Source organism: Megalobrama amblycephala, linkage group LG12 (genome assembly GCF_018812025.1).
Source record: "Megalobrama amblycephala isolate DHTTF-2021 linkage group LG12, ASM1881202v1, whole genome shotgun sequence".
NCBI classification, from domain to species: domain Eukaryota; kingdom Metazoa; phylum Chordata; class Actinopteri; order Cypriniformes; family Xenocyprididae; genus Megalobrama; species Megalobrama amblycephala.
The window spans coordinates 18,025,397-18,048,659 of NC_063055.1; the positions used below are offsets into that span (position 1 = coordinate 18,025,397).

At 38.2% G+C, this 23,263-nt stretch overlaps 2 protein-coding genes across 3 annotated transcripts; both read right to left on the reverse strand.

The window, feature by feature from the left end:
- Positions 1-1,394: 1,394 nt before the first annotated feature.
- Positions 1,395-4,004, reverse strand: LOC125279964 (H-2 class II histocompatibility antigen, A-U alpha chain-like). Its single transcript, XM_048210199.1, has 4 exons — positions 3,636-4,004; positions 3,151-3,414; positions 2,685-2,966; positions 1,395-2,609 (listed from the first exon to the last, which is right to left on the reverse strand). Exons 1-4 carry the CDS (start codon positions 3,697-3,699, stop codon positions 2,488-2,490), a joined length of 732 nt encoding a protein of 243 aa, XP_048066156.1. The 5' UTR covers positions 3,700-4,004; the 3' UTR covers positions 1,395-2,487.
- Positions 4,005-6,121: 2,117 nt separating this feature from the next.
- On the reverse strand, positions 6,122-22,440 carry LOC125279963 (zinc-alpha-2-glycoprotein-like). Of its 2 annotated transcripts, none has more exons than XM_048210197.1 (7): positions 22,211-22,440; positions 10,002-10,259; positions 9,488-9,763; positions 8,246-8,536; positions 7,863-7,946; positions 7,688-7,732; positions 6,122-7,591 (listed from the first exon to the last, which is right to left on the reverse strand). In XM_048210197.1, exons 1-7 carry the CDS (start codon positions 22,299-22,301, stop codon positions 7,569-7,571), a joined length of 1,068 nt encoding a protein of 355 aa, XP_048066154.1. In that variant the 5' UTR covers positions 22,302-22,440; the 3' UTR covers positions 6,122-7,568. The 2 variants fall into 2 exon arrangements, with proteins under 2 accessions (XP_048066154.1, XP_048066153.1); XM_048210196.1 differs by having other exon boundaries at positions 6,133-7,591; positions 7,863-7,988; positions 22,211-22,436.
- Positions 22,441-23,263: the final 823 nt, after the last annotated feature.

The window sequence follows — 23,263 nt, forward strand, 5'->3', positions numbered from 1 at the left end:
ACAAGGGAAGGTGATTGTAACCGCTCCTATGTCTGGCGTTCAACTTTGGGTGCCTATGCTTGGAACATTGTCCGAGCATTCACAAGTAAATATGCCATTAAAACAATACTTGCCTATTTTGATCGACTGTGAAAAATGTTGTAAGTTGACAATCTTTGTTTGTCAATATCATGTCGCTGCTTAAAATTCACAAACATTAATTTATTGCACATTTATTGGAAAGTCTGAATTTATCAGAAGTCCAAATGTGCGAATATAAAACCAACTTTACCGAAGTCCTCCATGTCGGACTATACAAAGAACCACATATAACCGCTTTGAATTGCAGTTGTTTGCGTTGGACTCTGACACTCCGTTAGCTGTTGCTGTGGTTTATAGGCCTCCAAAGCCACATGAAGACTTTCTTAAGGATTTTGCAGATTTTCTGGGGGGCATTATCCCGAATTTTGAAAGATTTCTAATCATTGGGGATTTAAATATCCACATATGCTGCCCCCAAAAATTCACTGGCTAAAGACTTCATCAACTTAGCAGAAGCTTTTGACTTGATGCAGCTGGTTACAAGACCTACACATACACAGGGACACACCCTCGATCTCATACTGTCCCATGGAATCTCGTTGGGTGACATTGAGATATGTGATCATAGTTTTTCTGACCATAATCCTATTATCTTTAATATACCACTGGCATCGAATACTATGAAACCCCATACAATGGCCCACATGGCGAGGAGAATCACAGCTGCTACCTCTGCTTAATTTTCTTCAGTGTTTGAGGAGCTTTCCCTGTCCCCTGATCTTTCTGCGATTTAGTGGTAATCAGGGAACCGGCTTTACTGACGAAATGCAATATAGGATACATTTTAAAGTACTGTTATTAGTTTTTAAGTCGTTAAATGGGTTAGCGCCATCTTACCTTTCAAATTTGTTGACAATCCATCAACCAACACGTGCTCTTAGGTCTGCCAACTTGAGGCTCTCAGTGGCTCCTAGATCGAGGCTCAAGACTAGGGGAGATCGAGCCTTTTCAATAGCGGCACCAAAACTCTGGAACAGTTTGCCCGCTGACATTAGAACTGCCCCTACCCTGTCCATTTTTAAATCTAAGCTAAAAACTAATCTTTTTTATTCGATCAGTCTTATAATGTATGACGGGTGATGATGTTGTCCTGTTTTGATGATGTGTTATTTATTCTGTGCTTTTGTTGTTTTTACTTTGTACAGCACATTGGTCAACGGTAGTTGTGTTTAATTGTGCTTTATAAATAAATTGAATTGAAAAAAAAAATTGAAAAATTTACTTGGTGCCATGATGGATATTGAAATTTTGTTATTTATTAATTTTAAACAGTATATAGATACTTTATGGTAATGCAATGTTTGTGAACACAATTGTGTATGTAAGGCTATAAAGCTCCAAAAACTATGCATGAGAGCTTGCTTTGGTGTTGCCACCCCTCATAGACCTCATGCCACCCCTTTGCCACCCTATAAATAATTTTCTAGATTCGCCCCTTTGGATAAATCGCAATATAAGGGGGCGTCAAAAAAAATCTTGCCTAGGGCGCCCAAGAGAATAGAACAGATACCTGTCTCGTCACACCCCTAATAGGTACTATTTGCATACTGTGAAGAATGGTCTGTATCAATGAGCATGTTTATGCAAGCTGATATCTCACAAATTATTGAAATAACCAACGCGAAATAACCAGTTTTCCACATGCAAACCAGTTACCTGACAACACAAGTTAACCGCATTTACATGGCTTTATTTCAAAAATCGGAATCATTTCCTGTTGTGACATCAAAAAATAATCATTTGCGTATATGACCATGGCTATTTCGTATGTGTCAGCTGTGATGTTAAATAAAGCTTGCAACATGTCAGCGAGAAACTTCCGGCTCATATAGATTATTCTCTCGTGGAGTTACAGATGCAGTGTTTTGACTGAACCACTTCTACGTCTGCTGCACAAGAGATGAGAACACATTTTTACAATTTTCGGGGTCTTGAAAGAGTCTGCGTTTGTGATATTTCCTTCTTCCTTTCCAGCAAAACGCTCGCTTTGTCTGGATGCGTTTGAGGCAAAAAAAAAAAAAAAAAACTGTTCCGACCGGTTTATTCTAAAAGCCCCGACTATATTTACCGCGTTTACATGAACACTTTCGTTGTCGGTTTATTAAGCATAATCGGCTTAAGAACGTGCATGTAAACGCACTCACTGAAAGACCAAAAGAAAATAAATATATCAGCTGATCATACAGTATTAATCAATAAATGTAATAACATAATTTTCAATGCACACACACACAGCAAAAAGTAGGCCTATTACTAAAAGATGAGCATCAGTTTATGAGGCAGATCTGGATTAGCCAGGTGGAAGATACAGTATTTTTGTCATATTTTGCAATGCAAATTTGCATGGGATCTGTGCACAACAACATAACTAACAACAAATATGGCACTCTTAGTGCATCAGTATAACTATATCCATTTTTTCCCTTTGGCGATAAAAAATGCTCCAGTGGCCAAACCCAGCAGCCCAAGAGTCAGACCAACTCCACAGAACACTGATGGACCGATGCTGGGCTCCTTTATCTCTACATCTGCACAGAAACAAATGTTTGTTAAATTCATCATGTGTTTCTAAAATGAATTAGATGTGAATAATAAATACCCACCCCATGTTCTGGTTTGAGGTTGTTGAAGGGCTTTGTGCTCCACAGAACAGCTGTAAATGTCTCCTTCCTCTGGAATGAAACTCAGTCGAGAAAATACATTCAGTGTCCGATCTTTGTTTGGGTAATATCTGCTGACTGTTGATCTATCTGTCACATCCACATTGTTCTTAGTCCATGAGACTCTGACCGGTGGAGGGTAGAATCCAGAAACAAGGCAAATCAGGGTATTGTTGACATGTAATTTCACATCATTCCTGGTGTAAATTGAGGTCCAGGGAGGTTCTGAAAATATGTAATTTTTTTTATTTATTATTATTATTTTTTTAAATAATTTAATCCTCAGTCTCTGTACCTATAACCAAAATGTTTGGATATTTCAGACCCTTCTTATTAAATTGACAAAATTAAATGTTTAATGCATATTGTCTTTAGATGGTAACTGAAGTAAAAAAAAAAGTCAACTCACCAAGAGGTTCAGATATATTAAGAGAGAGGATCCTGAAATAAGCATCTTTGCACAAAGATGTTAATCCAGGATCAACATGGTTAATATCTTGTAGGGGTAATGTATCAAAGCCAGGAATACTATATGCGATATCAGGTACTGTGATAACTAGTTTTGCCTCTTCTATATCCATGTATCCAGCCACTTCAGTTTCATAAGCGAAGAGAACTTCATTAGTACCAGCTGATCCACTGCATGATTCAATCATGCCAAATTCATGATAACCTACAGATTTCAGAATTTAAAAGATTTGTTATATCATCTAGAAAAGATTTTTAGTTTATAGATTTGTAATAAAGTAATCTTTTTGTCTTTAGCTGTACTATAAACATAAAACTACTCGAGCTTAGCAGTATTGTGTATATCAGAACAATATAATTAATAAGTCACATTTTAAAATATCATTAGTTCAAAGTTGTATAATTTATATTAAAACTTTTACTTACGTTGGCATTCAGTATGCGGCAAATAGGCAATGAAAAATATTATTCCGCAAATTGTTCCAAGCATGTTTGTTTACAGTAGTGAGTTGGTTTTGGATCCTTCCACCTAAAGACAAATTCAGTATGTTCTGCTTTAAGTCATGAACTTGACATTCTGGTAATGATATGATCCGTGGCAGATTGTGACAAGCCTGCTATTCTGTTATCCGCCAAACTGAGAGTGATCTGCCACAAGTTAACTTCTTAACCACCAGAGGTCACTGTCACCTCTCTCTCACTCATTATAACAGTCAGCCTTGAGTCTGCATAGAACCGCATATAGGAGAAACACTCAGATTGACAGTTTCTGGACTGGAGCAGAACTTCCTGTTATCACTTTGACTTCTGATTGTTATACCGTGGATTTGGATGTTTTATTTTGATTTTAGAAAATAAATGTGATTGCTTACTCAAAAATCAACTGTATCTTGTTTTTCACTGCATGTCTCTTAGGTATTGAGGACTAGTGCTTAGTCTATACATTTAGTATGTGTTAAATGCATACTGTTAAAATCAGATACTTTACTTGGTATTGAAATTGGTGACTTGTAACTTGTAATGGAGTCATTTTTGCTTTAAGGTATACTTTTACTTAAAGGGTTAATTCACCCAAAAATGAAAATTCAGTCATTTATTACTCACCCTCATGTTGTTCCACACCCGAAAGACCTTTGTTCATCTTCAGAACACAAATTAAGATATTTTTTATAAAATCCGATGGCTCAGTGAGGCTTGCATTGCCAGCAAGACAATTAACACTTTCAATGCCCAGAAAGTTACTAAAGACATATTTAAAACAGTTCATGTGACTACAGTGGTTCAACCTTAATATTATAACACAACAAAATACTTTTTGTGCGCCAAAAAAATAAATAAATAAATAAAATAATGACTTCAACAATATCTAGTGATGTTCGATTTCAAAACCTGGATGTCTAGATGCACCACATGCTTCCCTCAATATTTTCCAGTGGGGTTTTTCATTTTATGAGTAAAATAAAGTCTGTGGTAAACATGACACAACACACTCACACTCCAAACCTACTTATTATTAAACGTATGTTCTCAAAAATTAACATAACTACTCCTGCTTCAAAATTCATGTTTTTTTGTTTTGTTTTGTTTTGTTTTGTTTTTAGTATGGGTGTGTGTAATTTACATTGTAGAACAAGTGCTGCAATCCACTGGTGTTGTGGCACACAACGCTGTCTTGGGGCCTTTATTTTATTTACAGAACTTTGAAAAACACGATTAAAGAACACAAGTATTTTCATTCATGTATTTGTGTATAACTACAGCTGAATTTGTTATCAGATCAACAGAGAACACACTTGTAGTTTTGTTGTATTTATTTTTAAATGCATTAATAGAAAAAACAGCAGAGCTTCATTATGCAGTGAATACTGAACTGTTTAGCCAGCATAAGAGTGTGTTTAGGTTGCTGTGTTAATTGTTTTGAGAGCAACTACATTCATTTGGATAAATGTATCAAGGGTTACTTTTTTTCCACTATGTCTCTGTTTCCATCACATTTGAGACATAAATTCCACAAGTTAACCACCAGAGGTCACTGTCCCCCTTTTTTTGACTGTCTTACTCATTATGACGTCCATACATTCCTTGAACTGGATTAGTCCACTTTTAAATAAACTTTTCCTGATAATTTACTCACCCCCATGTCATCCAAGATGTTCATGTTTTTCTTTTCGACTGACGTTTTTGATGAAAACATTCCAGGATTTTTCTCCTTATAATGGATTTCAATGGCCTCCAGACGGTTGAAGGTCAAAATTACAGTTTCAGTGCAGCTTTAAAGGGCTTTAAACGATACCAGACGAGGAATAAGGGTCTTATCTAGCAAAACGATATGTCATTTTCGAAAAAAAATACAACTGTTTATAAAGCATAAACACAAAATATCGCCTTGAACGTACTTCCGGTTTCGCATTCTTCGAAACGCTTACACTAAATGTCATACGCCTTTCCTATTCTACTTACAGAAAAAAACGAAACTGGCGCCGCGTTCGTTCCGTAAGTAGAATAGGGAAGGCGTAGGACATACACCGGAGTTTTGAAGAATGCGGAAAGCAGAAGTACGTTCAAGGCGATATTTTGTGTTTATACAGCATTTAAACAGTTGTATTTTTTCAAAAATTACCGATCGTTTTGCTAGATAAGACCCTTATTCCTCATCTGGTATCGTTTAAAGCCCTTTCAAGCTGCACTGAAACTGTAATTTTGACCTTCAGCCGTCTGGAGGCCATTGAAGTCCACTATAAGGAGAAAAATCCTGGAATGTTTACATCAAAAACATTCATTTCTTTTCGACTGACAAAAGAAAGACATGAACATCTTGGATGACATGGGGGTGAGTAAATTATCAGGAAAAGTTTATTTAAAAGTGGACTAATCCTTTAAGCCTGTTAGTAACTCAAACATGGCTGCATTTCCCAAAAACATCGTAAGAAAAAAAAAGAAACTATTGCCACCAATGGTCTTTACAGTATATGTAGACATACAAACCTGCTGAAAGAAACCGCTAAAACCAGCCAAAGCTGACTGGCTGATCTTAGCTGATTTAAGCTGGATGTAGCTGGTGTTCAGATGGTTAGCTGGACCAGCTAAGACCAGCCTGACCATCCAAAGAAATGGCCAAAACCCCTCTAAAATCAGCCTGCTAAACCAGCTATGACCAGGCTTGAAGACCAGCTAAGACCAGCCAACCATCATTTTTTTTTTATTTTTTTTTTTTTTAAGCAGTGAATGAATTTAGGAAACACAGTCCAGCTTGTCCAGGTCTCTTCCCGGAGAAAGCAATTCGTTTGTAACTTCGCATTCCCTTTTAAGCCCGGGATACACTGCACGATTTTAGCAATCCTATAAGATCATTACAAATCACACTGTGCGATATGGATCTATTAAACTTGGCTAGACATGCATGTAGACTGTACGATGATGACACCTATTGACTCATAGGCTATGATTTTTTTTTATTTATTTTTTTTATTGAAGTATTAACAAAAATATTACAAATGTACAAAACAAATTGGCATACAACTTACATTCAAAAACATCAATGTTAATAGGGGCTTAGACTTAAAAAAAAAAAAAAAAAAAAACACTTCAGTCTTTAAACCATCAATATTAATAATTATAGATTACACAAACTTTTTTTTTTTACCATCATCTGCATAGTTTCCATACTTAATATCTATAAAGGAAAGGTTCAATTAAGCCACATTTCCTTCTTTTAACCATAATTGCATTTTGTCCCAGAAGACACTAGAATATTTGCAAGCAAAAACAATATGCTCTGTATTATCTGGAGATGAGTTACAAAATTCACATTATATCATTTCAAAATTAAATCTAACCCTTAGAAATTCTCCAGAAGGGTAAATATCATATACGATTTTAAAATGAGTTTCTTTAGTTTTGGGGTGAACTGCATTAGCACACTGTGATGATGAAGGCCATTGTGCTACATTTAATTCACATGTATACCTTTAGTACAGTAAAGATTTCTACCCATATTCGCTTTAATCAAACGTGTCTTTGAATGGTCATTTTCATATTTGCAGCCCAAATGCTTTTCTCCAATAGATATCACAATTTTCTAAAGGTAAAGTTGTTCTGCATGTACAGTACAGAACAGCAGAATAATAAAACCCAGATCAACTTGGACAAGCAAAACAATAACAACAATGAAAAACAGGCTTAAGTTTTATGTTGTATACTACACTATCTGTTATTGTAGTGTAACTATATTACATTCCTTTGTCGTTTTAATCAAATATCATTTGATGGTCATTATCATAACAAAACCTGATGGTATCTCTGAGCAAATGCTAAGGCTTTTAAATTTTAAGTTTGAATTTAATATAGGCCTGTTTAGACTCATGATTCATCTTGCGTGGATGCTGAAATAAAATAAAAAAATGGTTGACGTCCAATATTAACCTTAAAATGTACATATTGGTGAATTCATATTACTTCATTAAACATAGAGTACTTACATGGAGTAAGGGAGTAATCACTCTTTGACGTCTCAGAGCCTCGTCCTGAATAACAATGGCACAGTTAAACAAAGAACACTAGAAACATGAAACTGCATTGGGGTGAACTTTAAAAGAGTCTCTAAAAGAACTGATTTTTGGTTTCTTTTTCTAATTGAGTTTACAAAACATTTACCAGCAGCATGTCTCTTCTTCCTCCATATAATGAGTGCAGTTATGATCAGAACAGCCACACACAGTAACACCAGCACACTGATAACTACAGACAGAGTAATGGATCCTGAGTCAGATTCATCCACATCTGAAATGAATTAAAAATAATAATCCTAATTTTAAATATCAATAATAGTGAGATAAACAACTGGAAAAGAAAGTTAAATAAAGTTAATAAAACATTTTTGTTATTCATTGTAATATTCTAATAGTACTGTTGATTTTTCTAAGGCTTGATATACCAAATTTTATTGTATTGTACAGAATGATAATAAAGTATCATGAATCTAATGTCTAATTTGTTGTTCGGTTTTGTTTGATAGATGTGTGTTAGTTTTTCTTTACCAAACGTAATGTCCAGTTTGTTGTCCAGATTGAGGTGCTTCATTGTACAGTTGTATTTGTGTCTTTCATGTAGTTCTTCTGTGCTGATCACCAAACTCTTCCTCATCTGGTAAGTTCCGTCTCCGTTGGGAAGAATCTCTCCTCCTGTGATCTGATCATCATCCACAGGCTGATCATCTCTGAACAGAGTCAGGTTAATGTGACGGGGGTAAAAACCAGTGGCCAGACAACTGATCTGAAGCCCTTGAGAGTCTGTGAGTGTCTTCCTCATGAGTCTGACTCTGGGTTTCACTACAGAGAAGAAAGAGAAGTGTTACTGTTGTTAAACTGTTGGGTTTATGGCATCAGTCAATAATTACACTGAAGTTAAATGGTCACCCAAAAATGAAAATTATTCTATGAATTACTCACCCTCAAGCCATCCTAGGTGTATATGACAATCTTCTTTCAGATGAACACAATCAGAGATATATTTAAAAATATCCTTAGTCCTCCAAGGTTTATAATGGTTGTCAATGGGGGCCAGTTTTAAAACAAACAAACAAAAAATGCATCCATCTATAATCAAAGTAATCCATTTGACTCCAGGGGGTTAATAAAGGCCAAAATAACTAGCTTCTGGCAGACGACTGTACGCATACTATGCAAGTCTATTTAGGTGGAAGAGCAACCTTTGACCTGACAAAATGACTAACTCAGAGGCGCAGTGGAGACAGCAAAACTAAACACCAGTCACAAAGTAGAAGTCTATAATGGGATTTTTCAAAGAGAAATGTTGGAGGATTTCGATATAAGAGAAGAGGAGCTTGAGTTTGTTGCACAGCCCTATTTGTTTGAACCACGAGAGGCATCTAAGCTTATGCTACTCCTACATCCTGCGTCATACATTGCGTCAGGAGTTACTCGTTTGGCGCAAGTTGACTCGTCCGCCGGAAGCTAGTTATTTGAATTTATAGTTTTCAATATGGATATTTTTCTTACAAAAAATGCATCCCTTCGCTTCAAAAGGCCTTTATTAAACCTCTGGAGCCGTATGGGTTAATTTTATTACGGATGGATGCATTTTTTTTTTTTTTGGCCCCCCATTCACAACCATTATAAACCTTGGAGGACTAAGGATATATTTCAATATATCTCCGACTGTTCATCTGAAAGAAGATGGATGCCTTGAGGGTGAGTAAATCATGGGATAATTTTCATTTTTGGGTGAACTATCCCCTTTAAGCAGGTTGATTCTCTCACCTTTTCTCATCACACTGTTCTTTTTCATGTGCAGGTACCTTCGCAAAGTTTTAATGCAAATAGGTTGATAAATGTTTTCACACAGCAACTTCATATGAAGTCTTGTCATTTGGCCCCATGGCCTCCATGTTATTTTTGTCTTCATATCATGTTTTTCTGTGTCAAAGGAGTACTCTTCCATTTCTTGTCCATTGAAAGCATCCCATCTCTGAAGTAAACCTGGTTTATTATTGTTCAACAATTCACATCCAACAAGTCTCTGATGAACATGTACACCTTAAAATAAATGGAAAGAAAATTTTCTTAAAAGACTTATTAGTCTTCACTGCACAATGCAGAATGTGGTCAACTGAAAATTAATATACTTATTTATCATTACTAGCACATGTGGTTTTCTTGCTTATACTTAAAAGTTTTTTAGGAAAAAACAAAATAATATGTGTACAAACACATAAGCTACATTTGCTATCAAATATTTTTGTGTGGTATAATCAATTTGTTGGCCAGCACTCACCATCTGTGTGATTTAGGTGCTCCTTAAAATAAACTGCCCGATCTTTCATGTTGTTATACATTTCAAGAAATACAATATCAGCGTCACTTTTCACTTCATTATCATATTTTGAATCACTTTCACTGCTATGTAAAATACTCCATGTGACCAAGTCATAATATCCTATTTGCAGATCATCCAACATCACCACAACACTGAACTCTGGAAATGGTGTCTGTCCAACTATATATGTTGCCAAAGCCATCAGTGAGTGAGAACCTGTGGATACACAAGAAACAAATCTTATAATTTACAAATGGTCAATTATTGGATGATTTGTTCATAATTGCATTCAATACAAGGTTAAATCTATTACAGTTTTATAGGGAATTTACTGTTATTACATAGTTTTACTGTAGCATTTTTTTTACAGTCTTTTACAGTTAAAATTACATTGTTTTCGTCTTCTTTTTTTTTTTTTTTTTTTTTTTTTTTTACAGTGTATGGTCCCTATGTGAATTGGTTATTTTGAAATTGGTTATTGTGAATTGGAATCTGTTATAATAAACATCTGCACGACTTTATATTGAAATAAGTAAAGTTAAAAGATGTTCTAGTAACTTTAATGTAGGCCTAATCTCTGTGCACGGCCCTGAATACTATTTTATGTATTGCAACATTAAGTTAATGGTAAAATATTTTTTTTACTATATGGGCCTACTATAAGTTGAGTCTCACTTGGTTCACAGTTAAATCAGGCACTTTGAATACTTTCTTTTAGAATGCTATTCTAATGTAGACAGTTGTCCATTTAGACCTACACACCATTTAGACCTGTCATGTCTTGTTTTGTTCTTTTGCCATGTTTTTTTTTTTTCCCCAAGTTCAGGTTCATGTTTTTGTAACCCTTATTTTCTGCTGTGAACACTCCAGTCTCTTCAGCGTGGATAACATAAATAAAACATGGGTTACAACGGTGATAATTCAAGTTTCTTTCTTTAATTAGAATCAGAAGTATCGGCATATCAGCATGAACAGCTGCCTAACTCACTCGTACAACTCGCTTCTTCTCTTCTCTTCCCAAGCGCGCTCTCTTAAAGGGGGCAGAGGCACAAAATCATTTCCCAACTAATACATATATATATATATATATATATATATATATATATATATATATATATATATATATATATATATATATATATATATATATAAAACTCTGCATAAGACACTTGAAAATAAATGAAAACATTACTAAATTAATTATTAGTGTCTTCATAACCACATCAAAATTTATTTTTCTTTCTTTTCCCTTTTTAAATAAAAGCTTGAATTAACAGACTAAAATAAATAATGAATTAAACTGAAACTAAAGTAAAATAATGAATTTAAGGTTACAGTCGTCCCCTGCTTAACAAGAAACGTCCTTGTTTCTCAAAATAATTCTGTAAAACTTTAACTCAGTCACGTACAACAACCTACTAATGTGACAACAGTGCATAAGTGCAGTATTGCATCAAAAGTTTGTGTGATATAACAAATTACTCCGCAACAACCTTAGAACACATTCCTCATATGCTGTATCACATTCCTATGACACAGTATGTATGTACTGTATGAAACTCGTTGTGCATTATACAGTACAGCAAAAGTACAGTGCACAGACAAACAATATGTGCATAATCAACATGTGCAAAATATGTGCATCAACATACAAAATCTTTAAACTTTCCAGGTTTTTTAACCACGCGGCCACTATGAGTCAGTTGAGGTGGGTCCACTGATGGTAAATTGTCTCGCTCCTGACCCTGAGAGTCCGTAGGGCCATTAGGCCTTGGCACAGAGTTTGGGCCAGACAAAGAAAGAGTTTGAGCTGAACAGTCAGTTCTTGACCCGCAAACAATTGGCTTTGCAGTTTGGTTAGGCACATAGGTTGGTGTAGGTGGTCGGAAAGGCAAAGCTCCAGACAATGCAGTAAGGGGAACTGAGTGAGGGGGCTCAGCACTATTCACAACAGGAGGCACAGATACTGGAGAGGCAACAGCAGGTAAATTCAAAGAAGAACCCTTGTAAGGCTTTAGGCGATTGTGATGAACAACCCACCTTCTTGACTGTGGATTTCTTGGGTCTGTAATCTCGTAAATTACACCAGGGGTGTCATCCTTGTCCATTCTCCTCAGAATTTTGTATGGCCCTTTCCATTTAGGAGCCAGTTTTTTCTGCTTTTGAGCTGGATTGTCCAAAAACACAAAGTCACCAGGCCTATGTGGGTGGAAAAATGTCTTTTTATCATAGTGCCTTTTCTGATTAAGCTTAGCTGCATTGGACCGCACAGCAGCATCCTTGAAAGCATATGATAAACGTGTGGTCACATCACGAGCATAGTCTGCAGGGGTGCCTGGTGTACAGGAAGTGATAGCAGGACTACAGTTCAAAAGGATATCGGCAAGTAGTCGTGGTTCTCTGCCATGTGCAAGAAAGAAAGGAGAGAACCCAGTACTGGAATGAACGCTGGAATTATAGGCCAGTTCCACTTGAGGCAGATATTTATCCCATTCACCCCCACTTTCACAAATGTACTTGGCGAGTTGGTCTTTCAATGTTCAATTCTGTCTTTCGACCATACCATCACACTGGGCATGGTAGGGTGAGGTGCAGGTTTTCTCAATGCCAAGTTGACTGCACAGATGTTTAATCAAATCTGACTCAAACTGTCTACCATGGTCCGTATGGACAACCTCAGGGACCTCATGCTGCTTAATGTAATCCTCAAAAATGCACTGTGCTACAGTTGTCGCACACTGATCTTTCAGGGGGTACAGATTGACAAAACGAGTAAAATAGTCCATTACAACTAAAACATACCTATTCCCAAGTGAAGTAACAGGTAGCTCAGTGATGTCAGCAGCAATTCTTTGAAATGGTCTGTCTGCATTAATGGACTGCAATGGGGCCCTTTCATGAGGAGTGGTAGAAGCACATGACTGACAGGATACACATTCAGCACAGAATTTCTGGATATCACGGGACATGTAAGGCCAATAGCATATGTTCCTGGCTCTCAACAAAGTACGCTCAGCACTCAAATGGCCACTAAACTTTTCCCCATGAAAACACTTAAGAGCGGTTAGAATGAGTACTTCAGGCAAGACTACTTGGTAAACAGGAGGGCTATGAGGAGATGACTTTACTCTTCAACACTATATACCCTCTTGGACTGATAATTTGGGGAATTCATGTCAGTGTTTCCTTTCAGTCTGCCTAGTGGCAGTCTTTGATTACCATTCCCTTTCCAGCCCATGACAGTACTAAGATAAAAGTCAGCCTTTTGCTGAACTTGTAATTCAGCCAAATCAATGGACAGTGTCGGACTCACGTCAGGAAGAACTCCACAAACCTTTGGCACTTCAACAGGAGAGGAGACTTTTTTAGCAGTAGTATGGCTGGAAATTACACACTGCACTGCTTTTGTTTCTGTCACAGGTAAGCTAGGGCGGCGCGACAAGGAATCAGCATTACTATGCTGCTTTCCTTCTCTGTGAAGAATGGTAAAGTCATACACATCCATTTCAAGTATCCAACGTGCTCTTCTACCAGTCGGATCATTATCAACTGAGGCCTTTTTGAGATTCAATAGGGGTTTGTGGTCAGTAATAATTTTGAATGGGGCCCCTGACAAGAAATGTCTGAAATGTCGGACAGACCACACCACAGCCCACAGCTCGCGGTCACAGGTGGACCATTTCTTTTCGGAAGGAGTCAGAGTGTGACTGGCATACAATTACGTGTTCCTTCCCATCCTGCATCTGCGCAAGCACTGAACCTACACAGTCATGAGAAGAATCAGTGTATAGTAGAAAAGGCTGTGTGAATATAGGGTGAGCGACAATGGGAGGACTAGTGAGGGCATGTTTCAGTGATCTAAAAGCCTCCTCGCATTCACTCGACCATTTGAAGACAGCACCTTTTTGGGTCAGAGCATGAAGGGGTGCAGCAACTACAGCAAAATTTCTGACAAACCTATAATAGGAGCATAGACCAACAAATGCTCTCACCTCTGTGACAGTCCTAGGGGTAGGCCATGACCGGACCTTGTCTAGGTTCTTTGCATCCGGTAACAGACCCTGGCTGGATACAACATGACCCAGGTAGGACACTTCACTGCGAGCAAAATGATATTTGTTAACCTTCAATTTTAGACCTGCTGACCTGAAGTGACTGAAAACCTCCTCAAGACTGTTAAGATGTTCACTGAAAGTCTGACTGAACACCAGCACATCATCAAGGTAAACAAGACAAACCTTCCAATGAAGTCCACGAAGCACCAGCTCCATCGGTCATTGGAAAGTTGGAGGGGCATTCGTGAGACCCATCGGCATAACCTTGAATTGGTATAATGCACTGCCTGTATTGAATGCGGTTTTCTCCCCATCATTAGAGTCTAGCTCAACTTGCCAGTATCCACTGGACAAATCCATTGTGCTAAACCAGCATGCACCTGCCAAGCTGTCTAAAGTGTCTGACTGTCGGGTAATTAGGTGGTATGAGTCTTTTACAGTGACTGCATTAAGCTTTCTAAAATCAATGCAGAATCTGTAACTGCCATCTCTCTTTTTCACTAAGACGACAGGGGAAGCCCAGGGGCTACAACTTTCCTCAATGACATCATGCGAAAGGAGCTGCTGAACTTGCCTATCTATCTCAGTGTATTTGAATATGTGGAGATGTTCTGTAAGCCCTCTGCCTGATTGGCTGTACATCCCCAGTATGGATGGTATGCTTGACCAAATCTATACGACCATATTCATAATCATTTGCACTGAAAACATCGGAATATTTGAAAATCAGAGTCTCTAGCTGAGTCTGTTGTTCTCTGTCCAATGCAGACTGACTGAGGTCTACTTTGGGTTTTGGACAGGGCTCAATTTGTGTCTGTATCTGTGCCTCCTGTGCTTCACCCGGTTGAGTGACTAAAGAATGAAACTCACCAAGCCTTGTGCCACAGGGAACATGACAATCCTCATTTGTCAGATTCATGGCTCGAATAAAAGTCACACCTGCTTTTACGGAGGTTACTGTACGTGCTACAAAAAGACCTGGTACTGTCTGACTTTAAGGGTCTAAAAGTCCAACATAATTGCATGTGTAATCTTTTTCGCCAATATTGGGCTGAATCTTTGCCAAAACGTTCATCTGTGACCTGGCAGGGATCAGAACGGGCTCTAGAGTCACAGCACTACTCCGAAGAGGGACTATATCTTGCGAACACAAGAGAAGAACAGTCCAGTTCCACAAGTTTGAATTGTTCTCTCTGAGATCAATTACAGCATGATGTTTGCTAAGAAAATCCCACCCAAGGAGAACTGGCTGTGTTGCATTCCTAACCACCTGAACATAATGTGAGAACACTTCCTCACCAAGCCTAATAGTAATAGCTAACATACCAAGAGTGTCAAGATAGTCACCAGTCACTGATTTTGCCAAGAGAATGGATTTCTGAATTGGCTTTTTTTGTGAGAGAGGGTATTGACATTCTCAGTGTTTCACTGATCAAAGATATTTCTGAACCACTGTCTACAAATGCTTGCACAGCAATGTTCTCAATGATAGCAAAAACATAAGGTGTGGGAATGACAGGGGTTACCAGTTCAGTGTTTTTGGGCCGGTTCATAGATTCAGCAGATACCTGGCCCGTAGTACCGTCTACCAGCCGTTTCCCTGAAGATCAACATCCTCGTCGATGAAACTGACATGATGATCACCAGATGAGGGTGGATGGTCAGTAGACGATCGTAGGCCATATCTCTCACCAGAGAACCTGTTGGAGGGCCATTCTGTTGTACAACGATCCTGATGATGAGAGGCGTGATGTAGGCCATGATCTCGATGATCAGAAGTCGGGCTGACATAATGATCACGATGATGTAGAGTGGGGCCAACATGTTGGTTGCGATGATAAGAAGAAGGGCTGGCATGTTGAGCAGCATAATGTGGAGGCAGGCTGGCATGATGATCTTGATGAGGCGGACTGATGTGTCGATCTCGATGTTGAGAAGCACGATGATGTGACGATCTCAATGAAGTGGCGATGGGCTGACATGATGGTCTCGATAACGCGGAGATGGGCTGACATGACGATCTTGATAATGTGAAGATGAGCTGACATGACGATCTTGATAATGTGAATATGGGCTGCCGTGACGATCTCGATGTGGTGATGGTGCAGGTGATGATGGGTATCTCCTCAGAGATGAGAGTGGAGAGTAGCGATGCTTGTCTCTACCACGTTCTGGTGAGTAGCCTCTCTGTCTGGAGGAAGCATGTTGAAAACTTTGCTCGTGCTGTTTCTTTAATTGACTGACTTCCATCCTGAGAGACTTATGACTGCAGTAAAGCAACTAACTGCTGATGTTGATTTCAGAAGAAATGTCCCCCGTTGATGCTGTCTTTGTGGACACCATTGCAGAAAGCGATTCTCCGCTGGGTGAAGTTGCAGATGTGTTCGGTGTCAGACTGGTCTTTTGACTAATAGTGGAAAGGGGTGCAAACCTGAGAACTTCCTGTGCCTGTTCTCATTTACAAGCAATGGCTAAAGCTTCCTCTAGGATAGTAGCGCCATGTTCATGACATTTTGCTTGAAGAACAGGGTCAAGCCCGGCTATGAACTGTCTAAATCTTTCCATAGCAATGACAGACCATAATTAGGAAATGCTTCCAAAACAAGTCTTGTAATCTCAGCTGCAAATACTTCCAACGGCTCTTTGGGCATTCGTGGTCTGGCATTCACAAACGTCTGAAAATGCAGCAAAAATTGCTTCCTTCCAAAAACGTCATTTAATACAGCAGCACACAGTTCATAGTTCTGTTGTATCTCAGGAGCCAAAGAGAGCCAGTAAGCTAAAGCATCTCCACTCAACCTCGTAGGCAAAATGGCAGCCAAATCTTGTGTCTGTGCATCAGCACAAGCCTTAACAGCAAGCTCTAATCGGGTTTTCCATAAGGAAAAACTGTCTTTGTCCCTACCGTCCCCATGGTGGAAGATCGACTTTGAAGTGCAGCACTTTTGTAGCGTGATTAGCCGAAGCCGCATTCTCTGTACGATGAGCTGTTGTGTCCAATTCATCACCATCACTCTCGTTGGGAGACGAAGAACGTGCGGGAAGCACGCGAGAATCAATAGACATTTTCCTGTAGATTTAGACACTGTTTAACTTCGAACGGCGCGAGCGATGAAATAGTCTCTTTTAAACGGACTAAATGTCTCATCAAAGTTCACTCACCACAGTGCTTCGCGGTGCATTGAAAAATGTGCCGTCTTAGTTTAATGCCACTGCCGCGAAACTTCCAGAAACTCGTGAACTTGAAACCGCAGCCACCAGTCTGTAACCCTTATTTTCTGCTGTGAACACTCCAGTCTCTTCGGCGTGGATAACATAAATAAAACATGGGTTACAAAGGTGATAATTCACGTTTATTTCTTTAATTAGAATCAGAAGTATCAGCATATCAGCATGAACAGCTGCCTAACTCACTCGTACAACTCGCTTCTTTTCTTCTCTTCACAAGCGCGCTCCCTTATATATATATATATATATATATATATATATATATATATATATATATATATATATATATATATATATATATATATATATATATATATATATATATACTAGGGCTGGGCGATATATTGCATGCGATTCTCACGCGCATTTCGTCATTAAAGCCGGTTCCCTGATTACCGCTAAATCGCCATCACCTGCTTTCAAATGGAGCGGCATTTAATAGACAGAGCCATAGTTCACTGATAAGCTACGCAATATCAAGTTCATATCGCAGATGAATCGCCTTCGATAATGAACGAGATATTTGCGTGGCTTATCAGTGAACTATTGCTCTGTCTGTTAAATGGCGCTCCATTTGAAAGCAGGTGATGGCGATTTAGCGGTAATCAGGGAACCGGCTTTACTGACGAAATGCGCGTGAGAATCGCATGCGATATATCTCCCAGCCCTATATATAACTCTGCATAAGACACTTGAAAATAAATGAAAACATTACTAAATCAATTATTCAGGGGCGAATCTAGAAAATTATTTATAGGGTGGCAAAGGGGTGGCATGAGGTCTATGAGGGGTGGCAACACCAAAGCAAGCGCCCATGCATAGTTTTTGGAGATTTATGGCCTGACATACACAATTGTGTTCACAAACATTGCATTACCAAAATAAATAACAAGATTTCAATATCCATCATGGCACCAAGTAAAGGCACTATATGAAAAACATCAACAGATTTAAAATGAGTCTGACCTTGTATCACTAAAGGAGATGAGCAGTTTTATTAATATTACACAGGTTACATCGATGGCATAAATCACATGTTTTAGTGCAAGTTAAAGAACAACAAAAACTTGTTTTTTGCAAACAATTTTTGAGTTTCTGTTATTAACAGAGGTGGGAATGTCTGTGTGTGTTCACCCAGAACAGCCTATCAACTACATACTCTAGCAACACCCCAGCAATTGCAGCAAGAGCCTAGCAACCACCCAGAATCTCCTAGCAACCACCTAGCAACACTTTAGCAATCACCCAGAACATCTATGTCTTTTAAACAAGACTTTAAGTTGGCTTTATGACAAGCCAGCATAAATTTGTCTTTTAAACTTTTAATCTAGTTGAAATTAAACAATTCAACATTTTCTCACAACTATAAACACAATCTCAAAACTATGCAACAAACCTCAAACTTCCAGGTCAAAATAAAATGTTTTAGTCAAAAACTTATTCTTGTCTGACAAAATGTGAGAAACAGAGCCGGCCCAAGGCATAAGCAGACTAAGCGGCTGCTTAGGGCCCCCGTAGCCACCAGGGGGCCCCCAAGAGCATATGAAATGACAGCTTGATCAGTTGCAGTTCTAGTGCCTCCGTCCCAAAATACTGTACAACTCGACGTACATTCATATCACATTAGGGCTGCACAATGCATCGTTTTAGCATCGATATCGCGATGTGCGTATCCACGATAGTCACATCAAAGGAACTGCAAAGATTAACCAAAGTTGCACGTGTCACACAGAGCCGCGCAGACGCACGTGAACACCGAATTGCGTTCGGACCACTTCCGCATCTATTTGTGTTTGAACGGACATATACACGCAGAATTATGTCAAAATGTCCTTGTAAACACAGTTTCTTATGGCTTAGGTAATGCAAACAAAGAAAACGGATGTGTATCATTATAAACGATCCGCGCATTCGGTCTTAAAGTCACAGCAGGCTTGCTGCTTTCTGTTTCATGAATGTTAACAAACAACAAAATACAAAGAGAAAATTTGCTTTAACAGAATAATTATATTCAATTTATACAGTGAATACTATGCAGTGTTATTTTACATTTGATTATTCATTTTCTGGACCTGAATACTTACCTGAAAAATATAAAACACTAATTTATTTCATTTAAATCACCCCAATCGTTCTAGAATTATTCTTTCCAAATACAGCTATTCAAGTAATCTGTTAAATTTATTTCATATCGCAGCATATATTGCAGAAAAACAAAAATCGCAATGTCAGTTTTTTCCAATACAGCCCTACATCACATGATAACGCAGCAATAGAGTTACACTCACTGGACACTGCACTTATTCACAATCACAAAAGTTCATTATTTGCATGTGCTTTAAAGCCTTGCCGGTTAAACATTTCATTCATATGCTGTTCTGACATGCGCTTTTTCTGAGACCAGAAACTTGAAGCGCATGCATACTAAAAGCCTGTCAAACAGCGCCCAATTACATCTGATTGCGCTAATATTGTCAAATACTCACTAGGTTTACATAAACATCGTTGGTTATGTCTAAAGTAAAAGTAATCATTTGAGAAAAAAATGAATGTGTGTCTTTTTGTTAGATGCGTGCAGGTCTTAAAGTGACAGCAGCTTAATATTAAACATGCTGCCGCTTGTCCTTAAAGGAATAGTTCACCCAAAAAATGAAAAATTCTGTCATTATTCACTCTTTCTCATGTTGTTCCAAACCTATATTAACTTCTTTCTTCTGCTGAACGTTTTGAAGAATGTGGGTAACCAAAAAGTTGTTGGTCCCCATTGACTTAATAGAAACAATACACTATAGAAGTCAGTGGGGACCAGCAACTGTTTAGTTACCCACATTCTTCAAAATAACTTTTATGTTCAACAGAATAAAGAAACTCATTCAGGTTTGAGAGCGAGTAAATGACAGAATTTTCATTTTTGGGTGAACTATTCCTTTAATGTTAATACATTTATTATTGTTATCTTGTTACAGATCCATCTGATCTGTTCATTTTATGTCTTTATTTACGTATGCAATTTAATATTGTGCGTTTTGTAAATTTACATTTATTTTTTATATAATAAGATACTGTTTATCTTAAGTTATTCTAACAAGGGGCCCCCAAAATAAAATTCTGCTTAGGGCCCAATAAAGGCTTGGGCCGGCCCTGGTGAGAAATGTGTCTTTGTTTTGAGAACTGAGCGAATGGTTTGGGAAACTGGGCCAACTGAATCACTTATAATGTGTTAGCAATCGAGAAAAGCTAAAATACATTTAGATTCTTACCTAACTAGTTTCTGTGATCAGGATCTTCTTATTGATTTCATGTTACCGTTTCGTCGGATGGCAAAAAGACCTTTATCTATGATGAAAGTGGAGCGGGCGGTCGGTGAATCAGCTCGCAAAAAATTACGAAAATTCGAGGACTTCTGAGTTAGCCGAGAAGCAGTAATTTTCCGATTCACGAACAAATGGAAAACAATTCGTAAGTGAACTTGGCTGCGCTGTGTTTTTGACTCCCAAAGAACCGGTTCATAAGAGTCATTTGTTAATGAAGCTGACAACACTGGGCACGCTGCATGCGCGTGCAACCGTCATGCAGCTTATTGAAAGACGTGTTTTCTTGACATTATTTTGCAATATGCTGTCTTTTTTATGTCATCACATTGAAGCGCCGCTGCTGAAAAGCAGTAGTACTTGAAACACTGCTAACATTTATATTTTATTCTCTGATCATTTTGGGGTGGCAGATGGGGTGGCAAAGCTTTTTCTTAGGGTGGCAGTTGCCACCCCGGTAGATCCGCCCCTGCAATTATTAGTGTCTTCACAACCACATCAAAAGTTCGTTTTCTTTCTTTTCCCTTTTAAAATATTTTTTTTTTAAATAAATAAAAAATTATCAGACTAAAATAAATAATGAATTAAACTGAAACTAAAATAAAATAATGAATTTAAGGTTACATTCTCATTGCCATATTTTGCCTTGTCCTCCCTGATGTCATGTATCCCATGTCTTCATTTGATCATGTCATGTGCTTCATTGTTCTCATGTGTTATGTTTTCATTGGTTGAGTGTGCACAGGTGTCTCTTGTCTAGTGATTAGTCCTTGTGCATTATGCTGCATTCATGCCACCGCGTATTTACTATAATCTTGAGATGACATCACGTGACGTTATATTCGGAGCGGTTAACGTCCTTTTGGTCCTTGGACTGGGAATTATGCGTTTCTGTCGCACCACTATCAAATGATTTACAATTATGCGCTCTACGAGGACGTGAACGTTTTTTACGAGCCAGAATCTTGTAGTTACAATAATTACGATATGGCGTGAACACACTTCAGCTCATGTTTTTCTTGTTCTTGGTCAAGTATTGAATGTCAGTGTTACCATTATGGTAAGTTTGTTCATGTTTGCCCAACCCAGCCCAGCCCATGTCTTTTTGTTTCTTTTGTATAATGGTGTTTTAAAAGTCATGTTTGTTTTAAATAAACTGCACTTGAGTTCTTTTGTAATTGCCTCCAGTGGACTTCAGTTACAGAACGCTCGACCAGTTACAGCATCAATTAAATTGACTCGGCACATTTGGACCTGACAGCTCCACTTAACAACAGTTCTAGCCTATGGGTGATCTACGTGCAGCTTTGAGAAATATTGCTACGTTAATCCATTGTAAAATTTGAAATGTTAAATTTGTATTTTAGCTAACAGTCTTATTAGAATGAATTCATTCGTATAGGCTAGCAACTTACTCCAAAGTGTATTCTTTCACTGGAGGCGCTAACATTAGTTTAATTAAGCATTGTTGTTCTGACATAGTGTATCGTTACTTTAAGTGTTCAAGTCTACTGTTTATTTTTAGAACAGTAGATTTCGAAATAAATAAAATAAAAATAACCGTCGTTCTTACCTGATTTGGCGACTGAAAAGCATGTCATTAGATACACAAAAATAAAACGAATAGAGTAAATGAATCCCCTTTTTCCAAACAAGCGTTTCATATTTTCATTTCATGCACATCCGACTTCTTATAAGAGTTAGGCTCTATTTGTTTGTCACGTCTCGATTTATTTCACCAAACCCGTTTGGCGAAAACCCCGCCCTACACCTGAAAAATGTAGACTTGTCAGCATGAAACGCTTTTCCTCCTTATTCAGATGTAGGTTGTGCTAGTATGGCAAGCCGTTTTAGCATTAAAGGCATGAAGCAGAAGTTGCAATTGTCTTTTCTTCTCTACTGTGACGTCTATCCGAGTGAAACGGCATCTGAAATGAAAGGGCTGGACTTGATTTCGTACTTTGGGAATTCATTGGATCGTTGGAAGTTGGGTGTTGCGAACAAAATGGAGGCAGATTTGAATACCCATTTGGTGATTTCTCTCCACCGGACTCACTGCGAGCACCCTCACGTTACTGTAAGAACATTATTTATTGACGATTAAGAGGACGGTCAACGGCACTAAACAGTGAGAGAGTGCGCAAGAGAGACTGACTTGTGACTGACTGACGGTGTGTGTCTGTTGGCGCGGAGTGAGTGTTTTCAGTTTATTCCTATGGAAGTTGAGCATCACGCTCACGCGTAAGTTAAGCATGACGCTCAACTTACATAGGAATGAATCTAAAAACGTTCTGGTCGCTTGCTCTATAAAGTGAAGCATCAGCTTATCCCAGCATTTACCCCTTACGTCACTGGATCTGCTGGCAGTTCCAGATAGCTCCACCCTCGCACCATAGCATGTGACAGGAAGAGACGATGAGTCGTTTTGAGGGGGAGAGCAGGTTAATGTTTTTGACTAAAGATTATGAGGGCTCATGAATTAAAAAAAAAAATAATGAAGTGCACGGATAAATTATTAATAATAAATACTACAATATTCCATAAAAAATAGTTGATTTCATGATTTCATGCCGACTTTAAATATCCCTGACTGTACTAGTCATAATTATGGCAAGCTGTTTTAGAT

Coding starts and splice junctions, on each gene's coding strand:
- LOC125279964 (XM_048210199.1), bottom strand. CDS start 3,699: ATGCTTGGAACAATTTGCGGAATAATATTTTTCATTGCCTATTTGCCG. Junction 2,967..3,150: donor TAATATATCTGAACCTCTTG/GTGAGTTGACTT, acceptor ACATATTTTCAG/AACCTCCCTGGACCTCAATT. Junction 2,610..2,684: donor ACCTCAAACCAGAACATGGG/GTGGGTATTTAT, acceptor GTTTCTGTGCAG/ATGTAGAGATAAAGGAGCCC.
- LOC125279963 (XM_048210196.1), bottom strand. CDS start 22,301: ATGAAACGCTTGTTTGGAAAAAGGGGATTCATTTACTCTATTCGTTTT. Junction 7,989..8,245: donor CAAACTGGACATTACGTTTG/GTAAAGAAAAAC, acceptor AATTCATTTCAG/ATGTGGATGAATCTGACTCA. Junction 7,592..7,687: donor TGATTACTCCCTTACTCCAT/GTAAGTACTCTA, acceptor ATTTTATTTCAG/CATCCACGCAAGATGAATCA.